This window comes from Eptatretus burgeri, chromosome 14 (assembly GCF_056783735.1).
Source record: "Eptatretus burgeri isolate ZD-2024b chromosome 14, Ebu_testis_v1, whole genome shotgun sequence".
NCBI classification, from domain to species: Eukaryota; Metazoa; Chordata; class Myxini; order Myxiniformes; family Myxinidae; genus Eptatretus; species Eptatretus burgeri.
Genome location: NC_140974.1, coordinates 61,290,194 through 61,317,179, shown reverse-complemented (window position 1 = coordinate 61,317,179; position 26,986 = coordinate 61,290,194). Strand labels below are relative to the sequence as shown.

Here is a 26,986-nt window from a genome sequence, read left to right as displayed (position 1 = left end):
CTTCGAACATCATGTCGGGCTTGATGCGAACATAACTCAATGTCAGCGATTTTACCAGCTGAAGACATTCAAGGAATTGAAATGATTTCATTCAGTTTCAAATAGCCCTCATCTGCCAACCACCCTGTCCCACAGGATGGTGCAGAGGTAGTGCAGTTGCCTTTGAGACTCATTCTCGGTTGAATTCCAGGCCCAACTGTAAACTGTCAGCTTTGTGTTTCACAAGCAGGATGTTGCATTAATGAGTGTACCATCCCTCGGATGGACGTGAAGTCGGGTGTCCCATTTACTGGCGTCAGTAAGTGGAAGCTAAAGACCTCATGGTGTCATTGGCAAAAGAGCAAGTGAGTTATCGCTTGTATCCTGAACAAATGACAAATTCCTGGCCAAACCTGCAGGGGGAACTGCAGTAACGGCACAGCCACACTTTCCAGCAATGAGGCAAACCGTAAACCGCGTGCCGTACAGGAATTAATGAAAATCCATCCACTCTTATTCACTGAGCAAACTATTCAGTCAAGGCCACAGCCAAGGCAAGATGCATAATCAAATACCGAAAGATCTGCATTGTGTGTAGAGAGGCCGTAGGTGGCATTGCTCACCGCTGGAATCAGGAGGATGCTGTTCGTAGGACAAACCGTTTTCCGCACTCGCTCAATGTGCTCTGAGAATACTCTGCAAAGGGTTAAGTGGAATTATGACTATTGGCAGTCAAAGAATGTTTTAACAAGATAATTACATCGAGAGTTTTATTTCTACGTACTGGTCTCTCATGATGTCACCATCCTGGTTGGGGTGGAAGGCTGTAGGGAAAATGTAAGCCATGACATGACACTCGAGAGCCTCATGAAGCAGGTGAAGCCCGACCACATCATCTGGCAGCCAGCGAGCCTCCTGTATCAGGCCGAGGTTTAACGTTTGCAGAATGCCCCTCAGAAAGCTTGCCTGCTCATCCACCATTGTCCGTGATTTAAAACCTGCAGGGCATGGGGATGCCAAAAATCCAAATAACCAAAGGCATTTGTGAATTGGTAGCCTTAGCTACATACAGAGACGGAAGGGCTGTTTTTGGTACTTTCCAAATATTAGGTGCTGACCACAATGTACGTGGTCCAGTACAACTACCACAAACATAATGTATATGCTCAAACATCTGACCACCACTTGCTCAAGCCTCTCCTACCAGTCACAAAGCTCTGCAGTAGAGCTGGCTTCTTGTGCAGGAAGGCGTCCACATGAAATGTCACTATCTGTCGCTCGGTCAGCTCCTTTTCACATGATAGCAGGCGCAGAGCCTTCTCCATGCTGTTCCGGACAGCCTCGAGGCCCTGCCGACTTCGCGCCAGGTACTCCACATAGGCTTGCCGCCGCCTACCCACAAAATGAGCATGCTTGTCATCCAAAAGATCTTCATTGGATACCTGTCCATGCTTGAAAGCACCCAGAACTTAGCATTCCCAATTTTTTTGACTACCTGTAATCGTCAGCCAATGTATTCAAGAGTTTCTTGCATCCTTGTGGGCTGACATCTCTCAAGCAGCGCCGTGCCTCACCCAGCCTCGCCACCTGACCTCTGTCCTTCTCCCGCCAAGCTTGGGTCTGATGGCTCTTCAACAACCAATCCAAGAGTTGTACTTGAGGGAGGGGGGGGTGAAACACAAAGCCGATTATGATACAGTTGAACTCACTTTTTTTTTTTTTTTTGTATACATTGGTCGAGGCTCGTATGAGAGCTAACACACAACTCACAGCAAGGAGGCATGAGACAAGAGGGGCGGGAGTGGAAGGGACAAAACAGTGGGGAACAGACACATTAGGTGAACTGTGGAAGGGAGAGGGATGGGGATGGGACGGGGAACATGGCGAAGAGAAGATGGACATTTCAGGGACTTTCAGGAAGGAAAGCAGGAGAAATGAAGGAAGTGGGCTTGGGTGGATTATCGGGGGTAGAAAAGATCGAGGATTTGGATGGGGGAAGATAAGAGGTGGTGGTGAACAGCTGTTTTGAAAGCCTGGAGGGAAGAATGGGAAAGAATAGAGTGAGGAAGTTTATTCCAAAGGCGGGAAAAAAGAGGAATGAAAGAGTGAAGATGAGCAGTGATTCGTGATTTTGGTAGTTTTACCTGAAGGGGGTTGTTGGCGGACCTTGAGCGCCCTGTGGAAATGTGGTGGGGACAAATCGCAGAGAGAGCAGGGAGGGCAAGGCTGGAGAGGAGTCGGTAGAAGACAGAAAGACCACCGACCAACCTGCGGTGATTGAGTGAGAGGCCCAAAGACTCAGCTTCATTGCGGGAGATGCCGATGATCTTAAATGCCCTGGTTTCGACAGCGTGAAGCCGAGAAAGGTGGGAGGCAGGAGCACCAGCCCAGAGGGGAGAGCAGTACTCCATCAGGCTATGGACAAAAGCTTTGTAAGTGGTCAGGAGCTCAAGAGGGCCGAGGAAGGACTTAGCACGACGGAGGATTCCCAGTCGGCGACTGGCTTTTGAGGCGAGGTTGGAAATGTGACTTTCCCAGGAAAGGTCATGGCAGATAGTGAGACCTAGAAGCTTGAAAGAAAAGACTTCTTCCAGAGGATTGTTGAGAAAGTGGATGGGGGGTTTTGTAAACGGTCCTTTCGAAGAGACATAGTGAGAGTGTGAGATTTGTCTGGATTGAAAGACATGTTCCACGTGTTGGACCAGTTTGTGATTTTATCCAGATCTGCAGTGAGTGAAGAAGCTGCTGCTTGCCGGTCTGAGGGATGACAGATGGTACGTCAGAGGGTGGAGTCGTCGGCAAAGAGAAATAGAGGATTTTCCAGAGAGTCCGAGAGATCATTGATGAAAACCAGAAAAAGAACAGGGCCCAGAACGCTACCTTGAGGAACTCCAGCCTGCACAGGAAGAGGGGATGAAAGAACTCCATTTAGGGCCACACGTTGACTGCGACAGGAGAGGAAGTCTGCGAGCCATGAGTGGAGATGGCCTTGAATACCATGGGAAGAGAGTTTGGTGAGTAGGGCAGGGTGCCAGACTGTGTCAAAAGCACGTGATATGTCCAGGGATACGGCTCGGATTTCCTGTCTGGCATTGAGGACCTCCATCCATTGATGGGAGAGCAGAAGCAGCATATCCAGGGTAGAGTGACCTGGTCTGAAACCAAATTGATGATTGGAAATCAAGCCATTGGAGAAGAGGAAGGATTTCATATCTGAGGCGATGATGGATTCCATCACCTTGCTGATGATTGGGAGAAGGCTGATTGGTCTGTAGTTATAGGGATCTGTTTTTGCACCTTTTTATGCAGGGCAGTGATGTTAGCAGATTTCCAAGCAGATGGCAGATGACCTTGGGCAAATGAGAGGGTGAATAGAACAGAGAGAGGGTGAGCAAGAGCAGAAGAGCAGGCTTTGAGGACACGTGGGCTGACGCCGTCTGGCATCCATTAGCTTCTCAAATTAGTATTAAGCATTAGCATTAGCATTAGCTCTCACTTCCATTAGCTTCTCAAAAATATCACATCAACCCTCCTTTAAGTCTTCAATTTTATTATGTATCCAACAACCACAGGTCAAACGCAGCCCTTCAGATGTTAACCAACAAATTGTATCTCTTCCTGATAATTACATAATAATCACCGAAGGTAATCATTTATCCAAACAAGCATTTATTTATTTTTTGGGACAAGTTAAGGCGTTAGAAGCCGAGGCATTTATTTTTATGACGGATCTGGATGAAGGCAAAGTCGTGCATATACATTTGTCAGCAGAATGGGCACTGCTTCACCAATCGATGCATCAAAATGTGAACCATGGTTTGAGGGTTCAAAGGTAGTATGAAAATTCACAGAAGCAGTCTATTGTTTAAAGGGATGCTGGGTTATATTTTTCATTTTCTTTAAATTAGTAATACCCATTCCCTCTGGGAACCGAGCACATATGCAGAATGTGGTTGAGATTGGCCGAGCTGTACAGGTGAAAATCGTAAGTCGGCTCCCCACTCTTCTGGGAGGGGTGGGGGTTGTACCCCTGAACTGGCCCGCAGTACCGCACAACGTATGAAAAATTTGGTGGGGATTGGCACGTCTGTGGTTTCTTTAATTTTTGCTATGATTTTTCAGACACAGACGTGCCTTATTTTATAAAGTCGTATTTATAATCATCAAATAAAGCATTGCCAATACAGCGATAGAAAGAAAACCAATTGCCCCCATTCTCCACCCACCACCCCACTTACTCTACTGCACTAGTCAAGTAAATGATGAGTGCACAAGTGTGTGCCAAAAGATATATCCATAAAAATGAGTGTCTTGCGTCTCATGCAAAATAAAGGAGCATTAAACGAAAGAGTTCATAGAACACCTCACCCCATGCTGTCTTGAGAAACAAGAGCATGGGCGGGGTCTGAGAGGCAAATTTGATTGGTGGTGATGACTTCATGCCGTAATATTTTGTCCAAGTACTGCGAAACGGAAACGTTTTGAAAGGGCCAAAAGATGATTTTTTTTCTACAGTGTTCAAGTGCAGTACATAATTAATACAGTATATAATTCAATTGAAATAAAATGAAGACTTTAAAGGTCGAAGGGAAAAAATTTTGGGTAAGTTTACCGCCGTTGATGCAGTGTCTTATACGACACCTTATTTACCACGTCACACTACAGGTTTGTTTTCTGATTCATGTTCGAAGTATAACATTGAATTGAAATCGAGTTGTTCCTCATTCATAAACCAACGTTTGTAGACAGGAGGACAGACAGAAGTGAACCAATTGCTTAACCCTACTTTTTGCTTCGTGTGCGTGGAGTAACAAAACTACAATTTGCAAACTCTAAGGAGAAAGAAATGAGGTTCATGGATCATCACAGCCATGCCGTCCCAGTCACATGTCTGTGCTCAAGCTCATATAATAGCACAACCATGTGATTGAGCCCAATGTCATCATGAACTTCACATGTTGTTCATTACATACCTCCGACACCAGCACAACTCGACGAAAACACAATTTACTATTTGTTTGCGTGAGTCAGAAAAAAAATAAAGCCCAATTCAGCAGGTTGTATTCATAAACGCTTACTCAAAGTGCGTCTTTAAATGTGCATTAGGCAAGCTTCTTTCGTGTGGAAGGAAGGTTATACCAACTGCGAACAAAGGTTCAAGTGATTCTGCTTACCTGCATCTTCAGCACCTTCTTTGACTCGAGTCCCAGCGAAAGCCAAAGGACCAAAGGTACTCAATGCTACCCTCAGCTTTTGCTTTGCTTCTCTGTAATGTGAGCAAGCATCGGCAGTGAGCGAGAGAGTTGGGGGACGGGGAAAGAATGAGAAAGTGAGTTAGAAAAGGGGTGAAAAATAAAAATGAAGAAGTGATGATAATTCATGTATGGAATGGTCTCGCTGGAAAGGTAGTCGCAGCAGAAACAGTCGATAAGTTTAAATTGGAATTAGATAGGTACCTGGAAGTGGTGGAGATAGAGGGGAATAGGGATGTTGGCAGGACTTTTAGGAAGCTTGAGCATTGATGCGTGATCGTGTCTGTGTACGGAGTGCTGTTTGTGGGTCTCGTCAAGGTGTGGTTTGTGGTTGATGCGAGTTTTTCTTTTAAACCCAGAACCGTCTTTTCCCTTTTCCCCTCTCCTGGGAAAAAAAACACTTTTTTTTTTTTTGGTTTGATGTTGACGTGGTGCAGGCACGTTGAGCCGAATTGCCTCCTGTGTCTGATTTCCTTGTGTATAATGTAGAGTGAGAATAGCGGTGATACAGTGGCCTGCAAAAGTATTCACTCCCCTCCAAAGTTTTCACACTTTGAGGTCACCTGAGCCTATTTCATGATGCTTTCAAATCAAACTAAATATGTGGAGTCTTCAAAATTACTCCAAAGTGATGAAGCTAAAAAATTCAGATAAAATGTGAATAAGTTATATTAACAGAGAAAATCAGATGATTCTCAGTTGCATACGTATTCAATGCCTAAGGCCAAAAAAAAAAAATGTTGCATTGGCGTAACCCGCCCGACCCTAAAAATTTCGCCGACCCTACGGTTTTTTTTGTTTTTTTGCTATCGAAAAATTTTGCCGAAAAAACTTTTAAAAAAAATAAAAAAAATTTATTGCTATTTTTGTTGTTTTGCTATCGTTTTCAAGTATCTTGTTGATTGCGATCGCGATCGCAAAAACCTGGAAGTGTTTCGGACAGAACCCGCCGACAAAAAGGGTGGTACTCGAGCCGGGGGAGATTTTGGGAGGGATTTATTAGGAAAAAAAAAAAAAAAAAAAAAAAAAGATCCCGACCGACCTACCCTATTTTTCAGTGACCCGTTACGCCAATGCAACATTTTTTTTTTTTTGGCCTAATTAATAACTTCAGGAGCAAATTATTTGTTTGAAAGGTCACAAAATAAGTGTAATAGGTTTCATCTGAATGTAATTAATGGTTTAACTTAAAAATTAAGCTCCTCCACTTATATATCGAAGGAGTTTTAAGGTGAAACTCACTTGGTCAACCAAGGCAAGCATGAAGACCAAGGAGCTTTCCAAAGAAGCCAGACATAAAGTGGTGGAGAAGCACCATTCAGGAGAGGGTTATAAGAAGATTTGAAAGTCACTCAATATCCCTTTGAGTACGGTGAAATACTTTATTAAGAAGTGGAAGACGTATTGCACCAGATCACATCACCCATCCAAACTCAGAAGCCGGGAAAACAGGAAACTGGTTCAGGATGTCACTGTAAATCAAATATTGATGTTGAAATATCGACAAGGATCGATGTCCGAGATGGGGGTCAGTGCTCATCAATCAAAAATATCCCATTCCCTTTACAAACCTGGCCTCTGTGGAAAAATTGCGAGAAAGAAGCCATTACTGAAAAAGATGTATTTAAAAGCTTGCATGGAGTTTCTGAAAAAGCATCTCGATGATACTACAGGCATGTGGTGAAACGATTTGTGGTCAGACTAAAAAAATTGAACTTTTTGGTCTGAATTAAAAGTGTTAAGTTTGGCACAAGCCTAACACTACACATCAATCCATCCATTGGGAACATACGCTGTACAGAGCGTCGGTGCTGCCAAAGCAGCCTCCTGGGCTATTGGGCACAATCCGGGATGGGTCACCACTCTGACACAGGATACTCAAATAGCTCAATCATCCCAGCAAGCTGGTACTCATTTTTCCAATCTCAGAAGGATGACAGGCTGAGTCAACCCTACCTGGTATTAATTCAATGAAAAGGCAGGATTTGAACTCAGGACCCAAGGATCCCACCATGCTTCACTACACATCACCCAGTCAACACCATCCCGACTGTCAAGCTAGGCAGTGGCAGCACCATGCTATGGGGCTGCTTTTAATCTACAGTGACTGGCAAGCTTGTCAGGATAGAAGTGACAAAGTACAGGAAAATCATTGATGAAAACCTGCTTGAGTCAGCCATGAATCTCAAACTGGGTAGGAGATTCACATTTCAGTAGGACAATGATCTGAAGCACAAAGCTACACCCACACTGGAGTGGCTGAATAAGAAGAAAATAAATGTTATTGAGTGGCCCAGTCAAAGTCCTGACTTGAACCCAATTGAACATTGATGACGAGACTTGAAGATTACAGTCCATCGACGATCCCCATCAAACTTGGCAGAACAAGAGCAATTTTCACGTGAAGAATGGGCAAAGATTTCACCACCTCAGTGTGCAAAGCTGGTAGAGACCTACCCAGAACCACTCGAAGCAGTCATTGCTGCAAAAAGTGCTTCCGCCAAGTACTGACCTAAGGGGTGGAAATCTTTCAGAACCAGTGAATTGTGATTTGTACATGTTTTTTGCAGGTATTCCTGACAGGTAACCTCCTTCACCTATCACAGTGTTTATTTTGATCTCTTCAGTTATGAATAAAAAAGTTTATTTGGAAAAATTGTTTCTACATCATTCGTAAATCATCTAAATGTGGCATTGTTGGTAGGTTGTGAATACTTTTGCAGGCCACTGTAGATTGGTGTAAAGCGGCAAAGCAATAAGATAAGACAGTGAGCAGAAAGGAAGCAATCATTATGGAGATTATTGAGAATATGAAAGAAGCGTGGAATGTGGAAGGGGGATTGAATTGTTGAAGATAAGGAGGAAAAGTGTGAGGAGTGATAGGAAGAAGGTCAAAGGTAAGATTTATTATTTTAGCAGAACAGATACAGCACAAAAGATAATATAATGCTTGCTCAACATCCCTGTGAGGTGACTTCATTTCTGCAGCACCAGAAGAAAACTAATCCCCTCCTCTCAATTATCTCCTACTAGCAAATACCACCCATCACTTCACTGACAGTAATACTGAGAGGGAGGGGGTGGGGGGAGAGGTGGGAGAGAGAGAGGGGGGAGAGAGTTGTGAGGTGGAGCGAGGAAGGGGTGGGGGACCTCCCATCTGGACATAAACACCACCCGGACACGTTCAGGAACAAACAATGCGCAGACACATTTGGAGACAAACACCTCCCAGATGTACCCGGAGCCAAGCTGTCCAGAGACAAACACGGCTTGGACACGTCCGGAGACAAACTCGCGTCCCGACATAAACACCACCAGGCCAGTTCCAGAGACAAACTCCCATCTGGACACATTCGAAGATAAATACCATCCGGACACGTCTGGAGACAAACCCTGCCCGGACATAACCACCGTCCAGACACGTATGGAGATGACCACCATCCAGACATAACCACTGCCTGGATATGTCCAGAGACAGAGAGAGAAGGTGTGAGTGACAGGTATGGGAGGAGGGTGTTGCACTGTATTGGGAGGTGGTATAGCAAGGAAGAGAGAGAGAGAGAGAGAGAGAGATGGAGAGAGAGAGAGATGGAGAGAGAGAGAGATGGAGAGAGAGAGAGATGGAGAGAGAGAGAGATGGAGAGAGAGATAGAGATAGAGATGGAGAGAGATGGAGAGAGATGGAGAGAGATGGAGAGAGATGGAGAGAGATGGAGAGAGAGAGAGAGAGAGAGAGAGAGAGAGAGAGAGAGAGAGAGAGAGAGAGAGAGAGAGAGAGAGAGAGAGAGAGAGAGAGAGAGAGAGAGAGAGAGAGAGAGAGAGAGAGAGAGAGAGAGAGAGAGACAGAGAGAGAGACAGAGAGAGAGCGAGAGAGAGCGAGAGAGAGCGAGAGAGAGCGAGAGAGAGAGCGAGAGAGATGGAGAGAGATGGAGAGAGATGGAGAGAGATGGAGAGAGATGGAGAGAGACAGAGAGAGAGACAGAGAGAGAGACAGAGACAGAGACAGATGGAGAGAGATGGAGAGACATGGAGACAGATGGAGAGAGACAGAGACAGAGACAGAGACAGAGACAGAGACAGAGACACAGAGACAGAGACAGAGACAGAGACAGAGACACAGAGACAGAGACAGAGACAGAGACAGAGACAGAGACAGAGACAGAGACACAGAGACAGAGACAGAGACACAGAGACAGAGACAGAGACAGAGACAGAGACAGAGACAGAGACAGAGACAGAGACAGAGACAGAGACAGAGACAGAGAGAGAGAGACAGAGAGACAGAGACAGAGACAGAGACAGAGACAGAGACAGAGACAGAGACAGAGACAGAGACAGAGACAGAGAGACAGAGAGATGGAGAGAGACAGAGAGAGATGGAGAGAGATGGAGAGAGATGGAGAGAGATGGAGAGAGACAGAGAGATGGAGAGAGATGGAGAGAGATGGAGAGAGATGGAGAGAGATGGAGAGAGACAGAGAGACAGAGAGACAGAGAGAGAGAGAGAGAGAGAGAGAGAGAGAGAGAGAGAGAGAGAGAGAGAGAGAGAGAGAGAGAGAGAGAGAGAGAGAGAGAGGTGGGGATAGGGGAGTTAGCAGAGAGAATATGTAATGCTTTATGAAAAAAAACAAGAAAAAACACACACACACACACACACACACACACACACACACACACACACACACACACACACACACACACACACACACACACACACACACACACACACACACACACACACACACACACACACGTGCTTGGCCAATATCCGCAATTTTTTGAGAATCGGCAGGTTGGAGTCAGTGTGATTACCAACTACAGTATATACTGTATACAACCCAAAAACCTGGAGTAGCTTTCACTGAAAAACTTTATTTATATCGAATGTTTCAGGGAGATGTTCAAAATAACGAATCTTTATAAACAGCTGCATGTGACGGGTGGAAAAAAAAAATTGGCTCGGTTATGAAGATAACACATTAATATGGCAAACAACTCAGAAATTGGGTGTTATTGGTTCACGAAAAAGATAAGTAACCACTATGGTCGTTATTGTTGTGTGTCTGTCTGTCTGTCTGTCTGTCTGTCTGTATGTCTGTCTGTCTGTCCCGAGCATAGCTCTGTGGGTTTTGATCCGATCCTGATCAAATTTTGGTGGGAGGTTTATATCATGATCTAGTTGTGTTTTCCTGAAAATGGGCGTGGTTAACCCATTATGGGCGGAGCCACGCCCCAAAAACATGTGTTTTTAGGGGGTAGCCAATTTCAATTTGCATCTTCTCCAAGGGGTTTTGTCGAATCTGGCAGGGGTTTCGGTATTTGGTTAGCCCAATGGCACCTGCATAGCCCCACAGAGCTCGATTTTTAATTTTTGTCCCAAGGTCAAGGTCACAAGGTCACGAACTTAGAAAATTGTGATTTTGACATAAAAATCCATCTTCTCCGAGGGGGTTTGTCGAATCTGGCAGGGGTTTTGGTATTTGGTTAGCCCAATGGCACCTGCATAGCCGCACGGAGCTCGATTTTTCATTTTTGTCCCAAGGTCAAGGTCACAAGGTCACGAACTTAGAAAATTTCGAATTTTGACATAAAAATCATACGACCGCCCAAACTTTGAGAGCTAGGATGACAATATTTTTTATGCATAATGTTGAGGTCATTCCCACCTAAAGTCTTGAAACCATTTTGCTCTATCTCGAACACCTTGCCCGTGGCGCCCCCTTCAAGTTTGTTTTTACGCTGATTTCATCAAAATATGGATAATCCGATGAGTGCGAAATGCCATATAGCCTATATGACGGTATATTGTTCCTGGAATGTTCCAGAGGAAGTTTTGCACCAAAGGTCATAATCCTTGACCTTTGACCTTTAAAGTTCACAAATGTCAAATTTTCAAAGTTGTGGGAATCGAACCGGGTTTTCGACCTTCTTCGACGAACTAACTCCAATAAGCTATAGCACGTATCCTGTTTCCTTATTTTAATGTCAACAACATTGTTTTGTGTCCTTTAAAGGTTATGCAAAGGTCAAATTTTGAAAGTTGTTGAACGGAACCGGGTTTTCGACATTTTGCAGCTAATAACCTGTCACTCGTACCACATCATGTTGATCATTTTTTATAGCTTGGCCAAACATCACATTGTCTCATCCTTGACTTCTGAAACAATCTACAGTATATACTGATCCCTCAATACCTCGTCAAATACTGCTCGTGAACCATCGTCGTCTTCAGACTTGTCAAACATATTTTGCTTTGAAACTCATAAAGAGAAACAAATAACCTTTGTAAAGCACACAACAGTAACCAAATGCTTTAGCAACAGTCATGAGGACAAAGGAAAACATGATAAAACCTCTACAAGATATGGGCTGAAACTTTGCCACCATGGTGACCATAACAGGCAGGCATACCCACACACCTGCGGAGAGTCCCTACAGATACAAAACTACCTGTAGGTATCACGTCGTATGCGCTGTGTATGCACCTCTAACTTGTAGTAACTGTCGACTGTACATCCTGATCGGGACACGAACTGTACCGCTATCAATTGTGGGGTGCTCGGTAGGTGGCTTAGGCACTCAAGCATGCACTCCAACAGAACTCCTGGCTTGGAAAGAAATTATCAATTTGTGATGATAAAACTATGCACCCGGAAATTCCCAAGCTCTGTCCGATTTGGACAAATTAACACCTTTTCAGGAGTCGGAACTGCTGCTGAGTTCATTTCTGGAGCTGAAATTTTGCAATTCTTCTTAGTTTAAGATATTATCGAGGTTATCGCATGTGCGGAAATGAAATAAGCCACGAATGCTGGCGTCTCCAGGAATTTATAAGCATTTTAATGTACCCAGTGATTCATAGCTATGATGAACAGGCATTCGATAATATGAGTGAGGAAAGTGAAAAAAACAAAAACAAACTATAATTAAGAAATTGTTGCAGCCTGTTTCCAAGACGAGACATGTTTGAGCAGGCCCACAAACATGGCGGCTTTAGACCACAGTTCGGTAACCCAGGATACGCCTTAAGACCCCAGCGAGCGAGATGGCCGAGGAGCGCCTGATAAAAGATATAATTAAATAAAACCATTAATTATCTTCAAAATTGGTGTTTTAATTAACCCAAACACCCAATTTTCAATCATGCACTTCCTTGGGGTTTCCTTCGTGTGCTTGCAAAGTTTCAGGTTGCTCGGTTTCATGGTTTTCGAGTTATAGAGAAAACACACACACACACACACACACACACACACACACACACACACACACACACACACACACACAAACGTTACCTCTGCCACTGAAGGTGGAAGGAGGTTATGTTTTCAACCCTGTCTGTGTGTCTGTGTGTGTGCAGGATATCTCAAAAAGTTGTGGACAGAGCCGGATGAAATTTGGTGGGCAGGTTGGGTGTGTGACAAGGACGAACGAACCGATTCGATTTTGGAGAAGATCCGGATCCGGCTCCTGGAATTAAAAAAAATGATTTACACCATAGAGAGATCGGGCCAAAAACCATATACAGCAAGATATTTCAAAAATGTAGTGGACCCGATATGTTATTGTGGATTAGGCATTGCGTGGTGGAGGTATGCGCTCTACCGAGTGCCCGATTAGTTAGTATAGATTTTTACTTGTTGTCCTTCTCTGTCTTCCTTCACATGCTCACCTTAAAGTGACTGGCTGCCTCTTGCCATCTGCTTGTTCTTCAGACCCTTTTCTGGTGTCCACTTCTGTGCAGGTGGTATCCTTGGCACCAACTATAAAGCATGAAGAAAAGGAAGAAAAAAGTATAAGTGGTGCATGATCCAACCAATGCTATTTCCCCCTCCCCCAAACTTTATTTATTTATTTATTTTGTTTAAACAAGCAACAGTGATGAAATCACCATTCAATGTATTTAAGCATCGCCTTGTTTCAGACCAACGTGCTCCTACAAAAGTAAGCCTTCGCTTATTTTCAGAGGTAGTAAACGACACCAAGCAAAAAACAGTCACTTTACAGTGTGATTGGTTTTTGTGGTCACACCTGTCAAGAAAAAGTGTTAATTAAAACCAGAAAATAAATCAGCAGAGGGTTGCCACACGAACACCCATCGTTCTTCGTCTGTGTTGTTTTTAATGAGCTTGTACACATCTCATCAGAACCGCTGCCGTCCTTTTGGGGGAACATTAAGCCAACTGTGCAGTCTGCTCACACTTCCTTGTGGATGGTAAAGGTCTCAAGATACTTTAAAAAAAAAAAGAAGGCCATTGTGTGCTAATATCTTGGTCAAATTCCTGCTTTCTTTTCTGGAGCATTCCCTGCCCCTGGTTGTCGCAGTGTTTCTGTTCCACTCGGATATGCTGAGTGATGTCGATAAAGGGGTTCTGTGCTTCAAAAATGATAAAGTTCCAGGTTCGAATACTCATCAGCTGATAGTAGCCCAATATTTACTCGACTAAACCAAAATCAAAGTGCATGGATTATTTGTCTGGACAAGCCACGTGATGACAATGCAAAACACACAAACAGATATCCAGTCATAAGAAGAGGAAAGTTATTCGAATTGAAAAAAAAAGGAAAGTCTCATGAATATCGGAGAGACCAACTTTGTGTGCAATCATTCGTTTTCCGAGTTGCATTGTGATAAATTGGATATACAATAAAACAAAAATACATTAGGTCTAAGTCATGTATGGTTATGAAGAACGCTGTAATTTGAAGTACACGTACCACCTAATAGCTACAGCAGCAAGGTGCCCACGTATGGTAAAACACGTACATCCTACTGTATTCCGAAATGTGTAGGTGTCCACTGGAATACAATTTACAGGCATCCCTTCCTCTCCGCTGCAAAGACCTTCCAATTTCTTGAAAAGTGGTAACAAGAGCAAAGGCACGATTTAGATCTGTGATGGATTATAGAGCTACTTGAGAGTCTGAGAACAAAGTTCGACTGGGTGGTATTTTGTCTTCCTCTCAGATGGAGGACAAGCTGTATTCAATAACTTATACCGTGGACTTCGTACAGACTACTCAAGGACTCACTGCATCATCCAGTTACTTTGTCCCACAAACCAATTTGCCACAAATTGAATTCTAATCGCAAACCCTGCTCATCCAATGGCGACCAACACAACAATAAACATAAAATTGCCACACAAAACTACAAGGGGCCATATACATGTGTCCACAAAAAATGCAAATTTTTTATCCCTTCCCATTTATACATTATCTGCACCCCTTCCTCTCCTTCCCACCCACCTCATCTTTTTCCTACTTTCTTCTTTCTCCTCCCTTTTCCTTCCCCTAAATGTACGTAATGTGTAGATACTCCCTTATATTAATCATGCCATGTGACTCACAAAGTAAAAGAAAAATAAATAAAACATTTCAGTGCATCAATTAGCCAAACAGTAAAAATGTATACAGCAAGTGTACAGAAATTTGTCTGCAGATAACAACCGCACATCAATGACAGCAATTCTACAACTATAAATACATAATACATATATTCTACAACTATAAATACATAATACATATATTCGACAACTATAATTACATAATACATATATTCGACAACTATAAATACATACAACTATAAATACATAATACATATATTCTACAACTATAAATACATACAACTATAAATACACAATACATATATTCTACAACTATAAATACATAATACATATATTCCACAACTATAAATAAATACAAATATTACAAATTAATGAAAAAAATATATATTTATATGTATATATATATTTGAAAAACAAAGGACCACTTGCATCTCTCAACTGCGAATGGAGGGAACAACCAATTAGCACTCACAATCAATTAAACCAGGTGGCTCGGATTAGATGAATAAATCGTGCTGTTCTCGCAGAAGAAGCTGCATAAAACAACCAAGAAAGGCTATCAAGGGAAGCACTTTGCTATTTCAAACCCTTCCCAGAGTTCCTCCACAGCTGTAAAGATATTCACAAATAGTACATTACAGGAGAATCCCAATGCAACACATCGCTTCAGCTGCTGAACCAGTTTCATCGCTTATTGGCGAATCATCGGCGACAGCGCAGACAGAAATGCATACCACTGAGGCTCCCAAGCATGTACCACATATAAACGTCAAAAGCAGTCAACATATAAATGAAAAAAAAACAAGCACCCTCTTTTCAATCCAAATCTCCATCTAATAATTATATCTAATCCTTTCCTTCAATTCATGACAGATCAGGGCTGGCACCGCGCACACCACCGCCTGTGATAAGTTACCGCATGCTCAATGGCGAGCACAGCCCCGTGATAATTTATCATCATACACAGAGCGGGGCACGAATAGTGCACATTTTTTTTCGGGTCTGCATACTGGTTGATGGCGGCATCTTATCGTTGGTCTTCACTCACCACCGCGGCCACAGATGTCTCCCGCAGACGGCGGACGTACTCCCGCGCCTCCGCTTCGATACAGCTGCTACCAGGCAGAGACGTGCTGTACGGCCCGGATCGCTTGGGCCGCGCTGGACGAAGCTAGGCTTTATGGGACGAAGACGAAGCTAGGCTTTACAAATCTAGGCTTAATGGGTGAATGGCCAGATGGAGGCCACTACTGAGAAAAAGGCACATGACAGCACGCCTCGACTTTGCAAGAAGGCACTAGAAAGACTCTGAGAGCATAAGGCAAAATATTCTGTGGTCTGATGAGATGAAAATTGAACTCTTTGTCCTGAATGCAAAGCGCTCTGTCTGGTGGAAACCGAGAAAAGCTCATTTCCCATCTAACACCATCCCTACCATGAAGCATGTTGGTGGCAGCATCATTCCGTGGGGATGCTTTTCAGCTGCAGGAACTGGAAGACTTGTAAGGATAGGGGGAACAAAGAATGGAGCCAAATACAGGTAAGGCCTTTCGAAGAACCTGCTTCAGAGGGCAAAAGACCTCAGACTGTGGCGAAGATTTGTGTTCCAAGAGGAAAATGACCCCAAGCATACAGCCAAAGCAACACTGGAATGGCTTCAGACCAAGAACGTGAAAGTCTTTGAGTGGCCTAGCCAAAACCCAGACTTGAATTTCATTGAGAATCTGTGGAAAGACTTGAAGATTGCTGTTCATGGAAGCTCACCATCCATCTTGACAGAGCTTGTGCAAATCTGCAAGGAAGACTGACAGAAACTCCCCAAATCTAGACGTGTAAAGCTCATACAGACATATCCAAGGAGACAAGATGTAATCTCTGCCAAAGGTTCTTCTACAAAGTATTGACTCAGGGGGTTGAATATTTATTGACCCAAGACATTTCAGGTTCTCGTTATTAATTGATTTGAAAAAAAAATCGAAAAACATGTTTTCACTTTGTAATTAAGGGGTATTTTGTGTCGATTGGTGACAAAAAAATTAAATTGAATCAATTTTAAATTCAGGCTGTGACACCAAAATGTCACAAAAGTCAAGGGGTGTGAATATTTATGAAAGCAGTGGATATGAGCCTCATAAGCATGGGGTAACATTGAAGATAAGCTCTCAAGATGTGTGAAATACTCCAATGGCTCAGCATCTCAGACAGCCTCTGACAGTCTAGCCTCGCACAAAACTTCTTTTGGCAGAGTTCTATCTCATGGGTGTTGAGGTGAAAGGCGAATCACGACATCTTAAAAGCCATTGATTTGGGAAGATGGGGCTCATTGGCCTTCATAGGCAGCTCAGCTTGGAAAAGGAAACGCTGAATCTAAATACGCCGTTGCCTTGCGGTTCATGTTTTTTTAATTGAAGGCGAACGGTTTAACAGGCTAAAGGCAGCAATTCCTCCAAAGTAAGATGGACTTTACATTTATTAACCCATGGGCCACCCTTGGGTCAGGTGTACTAACCCGTTGTAACCTCCCATTCAGGGTTACGTGAAGACTTGGGAGCAGGTGTTGGACGGCCATGCAGGCAACTATCTTAGAGGTTATAAGCCTACAATATGTGTATATATACAGCATAGAAACACACACATATATGTGTGTGTATGTATATATATATATATATATATATATATATATATATATATATATATATATATATATATATATATATATATATATATATATATATATATATATATATATATATATATATATATATACATACACATACACATACATCTTCACATATACAGTCATGGCCAAAAATATTGGCACCTTTGCACTGTTTTCAAAGAACTCACAATTTTCTCTAAAAATAAGTCGTCATTGACGGAAGTATTTTGTCTCCACAATTCTTTATTTCACTGTTAATATTACAGAACCTTTGTTTTTGATTCAGAACTTAATATATCCTATTAAATCAGAAAATTAAAAGAAATGGCAATGACAAAATTATTGACACCCTTTACTGAATATTTGGTAACACAGCCTTTGGACAAAATAACTGCAGTCAAGCACTTCCGATCGCCACGAATGAGCTTCCTCCACCTCTCTACTGGCAGTTTGTCCCACTCTTCTTGTGCAAACTCCTCCAGTTCTCCCAGACTTGAAGAGTGCCTTCTCCAAACTGCTGTTCTCAGATTTCCCCACAGGTGTTCAATGGGATTTTGATCTGGACTCATTGCCGGCCACTTCAGAACATTCCAGTGTTTTGTCTTGAACCATTCCTGGGTGTTTTTGAAGTGTGTTTGTGGTCATTGTCCTGCTGCAAGACCCATGACCTTCGATGGAGACCCAACTTTCTGACACTGGGTTGAACATTACGCTCCAAAATGCCTCCTTGGTAATCTCCTGATTTCATGATGCCATGCACAAACTCAAGGCACCCAGTGCCAGAGGCAGCACAGTAACCCCAAAACATCACTGAACCTCCTACATGTTTGACTGCAGGGAAGGTGTTATTTTCTTTGAAGGCTTCATTTTGTTTTCTGTAAACATAAAGATGATGTGCTTTACCAAGAAGCTCTAACTTGGTCTCATCTGTCCACTGGACATTCTCCCAGAAGGATTTTCGCTTGTTCAGGTGTGTTTTGGCAAACTCCAGTCGGGGCTTTCTTTTGTGTCTCTCTCAGCAGTGGGGTCCTCCTGGGTCTCTCCTACCATATAACCCTCTTTCACCAAGTTGGCGACAGATGGTGCGAGTTGAAACTGTCGTACCTTATGTCTGAAGGTCAGTTTGAATCTGTTTGGCAGTTGATTGAGGCACTTTCTCCACCATTCGAACAATCTTTCGCAGCAATCTTCGATCAAGTTTTCTCTTGTGGCCATGTCCAGGGAGGTTGGCTACAGCGCCATGGGACTAAAACTTCCTGATAACATTGTGTACAGTGGACACAGGAACATCAAGGTCTCTGGAGATGGACTTGTAGCCTTGAGATTGTCCATGCTTGGCTACAATCTTGTGTCTGACCTCAATCAATCCGCTGGTCTTCTTTTTTTTTTCTCCATGCTCATTGGTACACACAGTGACACAAAACAGCAGAATGACTCCTTTTCTCTATTCAAACTGGTTGATTGAGTAATTTTTATCTTGCAGGCACCTGCAACCCACCACAGGTGAGTTCAATTCCAAAGTAAAGGAGAATCACCTGCTTGAAATCTAATTATTTCTAACAACTCATAAAAGGTGCCAATAATATTGTCCAGGCCATTTTAGGATTTCTGTGTGGAATAAGCTAATATTTAGTAATTTTTTTCAGCTTTTTTTTGTTTTGTTCCACTGCAAACCAAATAAACACACATGTGGACACCAAAATATATATTTTTAATTTCAACATTTTTTTGGAAGAAATGGTGCATTATTTGAAAAAAGTGCAAGGGTGCCAAAATTTCTTGCCACGACTATATGTACACACATTCATACACACACACACACACACACACACACACACACACACACACACACACACACACACACACACACACACACACACACACACACACACACACACACACACACACACACACACACACACACACACACACACACACACACACACACACACACACACACCATATAAGATTCATTGGATGTCTGTCTGTGCTGTGCTTTTTGCAAGAACTGCTGGACCGAAAACTACTAAATTTGACACACAGCCCATGTCCCACTCTGAGATTGTCCTTCGGATATTTTCTTCCACAACCTCAGCCTTCAAAGACCCCCAAAGACCTCTCAAGATCGCCCCCCCTCCCCCCATAAATGCTTTTAACATGCGTTGGAGATTAGGTTACATGCTTGTGAGAAGACGTTTTACATGTTTGGGAGATGAGACCCCTTAAGATCCCGAAGGCCCCAAACACCCATAAGACCCTCAAGACCATTGAATCACCCAAACACCATGAAGACCATTTAAAACCCCGAATACCCCAAAGACCATTAAGATCCCAAAGATCACCAAAACACTTTAATACCCCAAAGACCCTCAAGTCCTTTGAAGACCCTTAAGACCCCTTTACACAATGGTGTTCCCTTAAGACCCCTTACCCACTGGTGTTCTGCCTATCCTGCCCTCGACACAGTTTCCACCCCACCCACACCCCATCGGTTCTCCTGCCGCTGATCTGCGTACCCCAATCTCAGCGCTGCCAACTTTCCTGCTACACCCACTTCTCAGTACCCCCACCCCCACCCGGGCAATGTCGGGTGACCCTGCTATCAAATAAATAAGATTCATTGGATGTCTGTCTGTCTTTGTTTGACTGCATTTTTTGCAAGGCCTGCTGGACCAACAGCTACCAAATTTGGCACACAGCCCAAGTCCGACCTGGGGATTGTCCGAAGGGTATTTTCATCCACAACCTTTAAAGACCACCGAAGACCCCTAAGATCCCTCCATAAATGCTTTTTACATGCTTCAAAGATTACATTACATGCTCGAGAGAAGACTATTTCCATGTTTGGGAGATAAGACCCCAAATGCCCCAAATATGCACAAGACCCTCAAGACCATTGAATTCCCCAAACACCATTAAGACCCTTTAAAATCCTGAATACCCCAAAGACCGATGTGATCCCAAAGATACTTTAAGACTCCCTAAAAACCGTTAAGACCCTCGAGTCATTTGAAGACCCTTCAGACATTGAAGACACTGAAGAACTGTAAGACCCCAAGAACCCTTTACGACCTCAAATACCCTTAATACCCCCAATGACCTGAAAGACCCTTATGACTTCAAGGACACGTAAAACTCCAAGATCCTTGAAGACCCTTAAGGCCCCTTTACCCACTGATGTTCCCTCAAGACAGCTATGTTTCTTTTTGGAAAGGTCTCTTCCAGCTTTTCACAGTGAGATGGTGAAATCTTTGCCCATTCTTCACGTGAAAATTGCTCTTGTTCTGCCAAGTTTGATGGGGATCGTCGATGGACTGCAATCTTCAAGTCTCGTCATCAATGTTCAATTGGGTTCAAGTCAGGACTTTGACTGGGACACTCAAGAACATTTATTTTCTTCTTATTCAGGCACTCTAGTGTGGCTTTAGCTTTGTGGTTTGGATCATTGTCCTGCTGAAATGTGAATTTCCTACCCAGTTTCAGATTCATGGCCGACTCGAGCAGGTTTTCATCAAGGATTCTCCTGTACTTCGCACCATCCATTGTCCTTTCAATCCTGACAAGCTTGCCAGATGCTGCTGATGAAAAGCAGCCCCATAACATGATGCTACCATCACCATGCCTGACAGTATGGATGGTGTTGACTGGATGATTTGCAGTGTTCGGCTTGTGCTTGATGTAATGCTTTGAATTTATACCATAAAGTTCAATTTTTGTCTCGTCTGACCACAAAACTTTTCGCCACGTGTCTGCTTTGTCATGAAGTTGCTTTTTCACAAATTCCATTCGAGCTTTTAGACGGGTCTTTTTTTAGTAATGGCTTCTTTCTTGCCACTATCCGTAGAAGCCAGGTTTGTGAAGGGAACGGAATATTGTTGATTGGTGAACATTGACCCCCATCTCAGACATAGATCCTTGCAGATCTTTCAAAGTCATTGTTTGATGCACAGTGGCATCCTGAACCTGTTTCCTGCTCACCTGGCTGCTGAGTTTGGATGGGCGACCTGATCTGGTTCGAGTCTGGGTGGTATGATACGTCTTCCACTTCTTAATGAAGGATTTCACCGTACTCAAAGGGATAATGAGTGACTGAAATCTTCCTTTAACCCTCTCCTGAACGGTGCTTCTCCACCACTTTATGTCCGACTTCTTTGGAAAGCTCCTTGAGCTTCATGTTTGCTTTGTTGGTTGACCAAGTGAGTTGCACCTTAAAAACTCCTTAGATAAGCAGGGGAGCTTAATTTTTTAAGTTAAGCCACTGATCGCACACAGGTGATACCGATTACACTTATTTTGTAACCTTTCAAACAAATAATTTGCTCCTGAAGTGATTTATGGTTAATTAGGCAAAAGGGGTTGAATACTTATGGAACTGTGAATCATCTGATTTTTCTCTGTTATTCAACTTATTCACCTTTTATCTGAATTTTTTAGCTTCATCACTTTGGAGGAGTTTGTGAAGATTCGATATATTAAGTTTGATTTGAAAGCATCATGAAATAAGCTCAGGTGGTATCAAAATATGAAAACCTTGGAGGGGGGGGGTAAATAATTTTGCAGACTACTGTGTCGACATATTGCATTCGGTTTTACGGAAGCTCAGCCCAAGCAGACAATTTTAAGTATTATGCCGTCGTGATGAGCTCCAATGAGGGAGAAACATGTCTGCAGCTATACTTTCTCTGCTTGTGGCTTTTATAAACGATTGTCTGAAAGGCATGATGCACACAGTGAGTCGCCCCCTCGGGGTTACAGTATAACACAATGTGACTGTTGCTGTAAATTGGATTGCTGATTTTAAACATATATTCTTTTTCACAGATACTTCACATCAATGCAATTTGTTTTCACAAATTTGTCTCGCCATAACATTTGCCATAACATTTTTTTTGCCATAAAAATGACCATAATCTTTTTTGCTGTCAACGGAGTTCTGAGTTTTCAGCAATAGGCCACCAAAGGATTTAGGGTACAGTGGTGGCTGCTGAATGGTGAGGGCGCTGGATCTGGAATCAAGGTGGTTGTTGATGAAAAATCAGCAGAGGGCAGTAGTTTTAATGATTTGGATTCGACATAATCAGAAAGTCAAGCTCATCTCAGGAGAATTGCCACCACATTGTGCAAACAAAACAGCTGGCTCATTTAGGACCTTCAGGGTGGGGTAATCTGCCGACCCCACTTGGACTTGCTTGTCTTTATGTGATGTTCGTTTTATTCCCTTCCCTCGTTACAAAGATCTCATTCCAAATGGCTACACCCTGTACTTCTTACCGAATTAAATAAATAAAAGTTCACCTGCTGTCGGTCGCTCGAATTGAAACCCATTCCAGCTCGGATGCTTTATAAGTATTAATAGCCACACCATGGACTTTTCATTACAGCCTATTCATATTTACAGCTTTAGGCTTTCGCTGAATGCCTCAGAGATGATTTAAATATTGTGAACTGACCTTTTGTGGCAGGCAAGGAAATTGTAGAAGGTCGTTTCCGGAAGCTGCGGTACTTGTCCAGAATATCATCAACTGCAGATGGCACAGGCTCACCTGCAAGAGATCAGATACAAATGCACAGATATAGAGCATTCTAAATTCACTTCTTACCCCAGACTCCACACGGCGCAGCTGTGGAAATAACCACACCTCGTCAACTCATCATCATTTATAAGCAACCTGGCCATTCAGGGGCAAATAGTATGCCTGGGTCATCTCGAAAGGACAATCTTCATTCGGCTCAAAAAGAGACTGCGTTCTCTCAAAAGTTAAGACACGACACTTCAACGCATGTTGTTGTCTGATCACCAGCACATCCTTCTCTGAAGCGCATCCTCCGTCGACATGGAAGAACTCAACATTACCTGGAATTGGTTTTATTTGTTTTTTTTAAAATACGTAAATGCAGGTATGCATTTAGCACATCACTCTTCTCTGTTTTTCCTGGAGCAGTGTGATGTCTGGTGGAAAACATCTGAGACTGTTTCGACAAAGGACCTGAATAAATGCTGCTCCCCTTTCTAAATGACATCACAAATACCACACATTGTCACTTCAAAGTGACAGGAAGGGTCCATGCGTATCGCCCAGGTGACTTGAAGATCACTCAGAAGGTTAAAGTTTCGAAGATTCCCACACTAGATCAAGAAGCCACACATCAAATCTCAAATGTTGTTGTGAGAGAATAATTATATGGCTGCACTGTATTAAACTAGAAGGGTACTCGGAAGAGCGCATACCTTCGCCACGCAATGCCTGATCCACAAGAACATATCGGGCCCAAAACATTTTTCAAATATCATGCCATGTATAGTTTTTGGCCCGATCTCTCAATGGTGAAGAAACACATTTAAAATTAAATAATTATCGTATCCGGATCCGGATTCAGATCTTCACCAATATTGAATCAATTCTTCCTTGTGACACCCCCAACCTGTCCACCAAGTTTCGTCCGAATCCGTACACAACTTTTTGAGATATCCTGTACACAAATAGACAGACAAACAGACAAAAAGTGGTGAACACATCACCTCCTTCACCTTCAGTGGTGGAGGTAATGAACCATGTATTAATCCATCCATTGGGACCATACTCTGTGCAGAGCGTTGGTGCTGCCTAAGCAGTCTCCTTGGCTATTGGACACAATCCTGGAAGGGTCGCCACTCCGACACAGGATACCAGCATGCTGGCACTCATTTTGCCGACCTTGGAAGGATGACAGGCAGCGTCAACCCCACCTGGTAATAATTCAACAGCCGAGTGGGATTTGAACTGAGGATCCTCGGATCCCAAGCCCACCACCCTAACCATTAAGCAAACACCAGCCATTATGTATGAATGAGAACCTATTTTGTGGCCATTGCGGAGATGCGGAACTCCTAGCGCGCAGTCGTAAATTGTAATAAACTCGTGAGACGGGTGAATTAGGAATCGGCATGACGAGGCACCATTAGTTAAAACCAAACTGTCCTCTGGCATCTTTCGGCCAATTTTGGAAGGGCAGATTTGGAACATGTGGTTCTTAAACTACCGACCTGCACGCAACTTGCGGGCAGTTGTAGCGACCTCTCGTCCCCTTCCCGCCTGACGTACACGTCGGTCTTAGAGACCCCGCGGCCGTTACGAATACGTTTGTGTGGCTCCATTTATTGATGAGCTCTTTTCTTCAGATCTGCCACAATTTTCATCAATTCAATTTGATTTCAAAGTTCATTCCAACACAAAGCATTAAGATTCGATAAGACATTTCCACTGAACTGATCTCCCAAAACCCTCACCGACATTTGAAGCGATCAATTCTGAATTGATCAAAGACCTGAACAAACTCCAAAAATGTGGGGTGCGATGCAAAGTTGACCGCATGGTTGACAACCTTCCTTCCCTGCTTATCGTGCTATACCCATGATGCTCTCACACTAAGCCATCAAGGAGAAATGACAAAATAATTCATCTCGTTTTGTGATTGTTTTTGCAGAAGAATTAATACAGTATATTGGTCATTTAAAGGAAATCAAATTATCACAATCTGAGTTTTAAGTTACATTCTTGTGTCCAGTGTATATGATGCTGCATTCTACCCAGTGCTCCACTCAATTCTCGAGACAATACTCGATGATAATGTTATCATTTAGCGCCTCCTTGTGGACGATATCCCAAACTGTACAAACTTCATGGTGTTTTAACAAAGGGCATGAATTTTCATTTGTAGATCAGAATTTAGAAACGGGAATCTAATATATATATATATATATATATATATATATATATATATATATATATATATATATATATATATATATATATATATATATATATATATATATATATATATATATATATATATATATATATTTTCAATCCAGGTCAGGATCCTAATGTTAGGGGGCAACGGTGGAGCTTCAACAGCGGTCAATACACGTCGCTGAGGGTTATCAGCAGGTCCGTAGATCACCAGGTACGCGGATGTTCACATTGTGGGTAAGTCAAAAAAACCTATTTCCAGGAGACTGATTTGCTGAAGGATAAGTAGTGGGAAGAGTTTGACGTTCCACAAAAATATAGTAGGAAAAAAAATAATTAAGTCAAGTCAAGGTTTGGAATGGTTTATCTCTGCATGTTACAAAGCGTTTGATCACTCAGGTAATGCCGTGTGGTTTCAATGTTTTATCGAGAAAACCTGTAGTGACGTCAGTCTTTGCCTCCGTTCTCTCATCTTCGTTTTTCACTTTATCCTTGAGGATCGATCCTGGGAAAGCGAAAGATGCCGAGATCAGGACCGGATTAAACTTTCAGGAAATAAGAAACAATATTTTCAAAGTGCATTTCCTACCCCTTCGTATGGCCATAGAAAATCTTTTCTTCCACCAAGCTTTGTTCTTATCTTCCTCGCCATTCTTCTGCTCCTCGGGACACTGTTTTTTGAGTTGGAAGACAAGTAGCATTAGAAACCGTTATATTCCAGCCCAAATATGAGGGTGATGGCGCTGTTTTTATTGATGTATGAATTATATACAAAATCGAGGCTCGTGGTTTTGCGAGAACATAGAATGGATCAGGACGTAACAGAGCAAAAGGAACAGGAGAAAGAGAGAGGGGGGAAACACACCAATAACAGGAATAAGTGACAAAAATAGAGGGAGATTTGGATAAATAAGGGATGTAGGGAGGAATGAGAGGTACGGGCAGATGCACGGGATGGACAAGATGGAGGCAGAAGCAAACTCTCTGGAAGGAAAAAAATTGGAAACTTGGAAAGATGTGGGCTTGAGAAGGGTTAATGGGGGGAGGGGGAGGAGGAAAGATCATGCCTTTGAATTGGGGATGATCTGTGATGGTGGTGAGACAGCTGTCTTGAAAACCTGGAGGGAGGAATGAGATTGAAGAGAATGTGGAAGATGCTTCCACAGGCAGGAAAAAAACAGAGGAACGAAAGAGTGGAGGTGAGCACCGATTTTGGGTTTTTGGAGTTTCACCAGATAAGTGTTGTTGGCAGACCGTGTGCGCCCTGCAGAAACCTGGGGGCGAGGGAGGAGGAGGTGGGGACAGAGCATGGAAAGAGCAGAGGGTGTAAGATGAGACAGGAAGAGGTAAAAGACAGAGTTTGTGGGTGGAACACTGCAGGCCTCTCACTGTGGTTTGGAAACTGAGGTAGAGAGGAGTTTAATGGGGTTTTGGAGAGGGTAACGGAGGAGGTTAAGCCAACGTAGGTACAAAACAGGATTCAAAAATAAAGGCCATTTGGACCAAATGTGACACACAGCATAAACACTCTATATCTCCACCGATCTCTCTCCATCTCTCTCTCCCACCCCTCTCCATATATATATATATATATATATATATATATATATATATATATATATATATATATATATATATATATATCTTCTTCTTCTTCTTCTTCTTCTTTCGGCTGCTCCCGTTCGGGGTTGCCACAGCGGATCATCCGTATGATCCGCATAGTGATTTGGCACATGTTTTATGCCGGATGCCCTTCCTGACGCAACCCTGGTCGCCTCTTACGACACAGGGATATGGTACACCTATTTTAACTGGGGTATACACCGGCCCAGTATACTGGTACTCATTTCACCGACCTCGGAAGGATGACAGGCTGAGTCAACCCCCTGGTGTATTAATTCAGTGGCTCAACGGGGCTTGAACTCAGGACCTTTTGGATCCCAAGCCGCTGCCCTAACCACTGCGCCAACACCAGGATATATATATATATCTATCTATCTATATCTATATCTATATCTATAT

General features: G+C 43.0%; 1 protein-coding gene across 2 annotated transcripts in view; it reads right to left on the bottom strand.

Annotated features, from left to right (window-relative positions):
• Positions 1 to 26,986, bottom strand: part of LOC147013364 (GTPase-activating protein and VPS9 domain-containing protein 1-like) — a 129,248-nt gene that overhangs the window by 2,888 nt on the left and 99,374 nt on the right. For both annotated transcript variants that reach the window (XM_085855127.1, XM_085855128.1), the window contains 9 exons: positions 25,554 to 25,635; positions 25,401 to 25,469; positions 22,685 to 22,777; positions 12,901 to 12,991; positions 5,154 to 5,245; positions 1,475 to 1,634; positions 1,184 to 1,371; positions 764 to 977; positions 603 to 675 (listed from right to left, as the gene is read on the bottom strand). In XM_085855127.1, the coding sequence (XP_085711253.1) occupies positions 603 to 675; positions 764 to 977; positions 1,184 to 1,371; positions 1,475 to 1,634; positions 5,154 to 5,245; positions 12,901 to 12,991; positions 22,685 to 22,777; positions 25,401 to 25,469; positions 25,554 to 25,635 (1,062 nt within the window). The remainder of the gene's footprint in view (positions 1 to 602; positions 676 to 763; positions 978 to 1,183; positions 1,372 to 1,474; positions 1,635 to 5,153; positions 5,246 to 12,900; positions 12,992 to 22,684; positions 22,778 to 25,400; positions 25,470 to 25,553; positions 25,636 to 26,986) is intronic.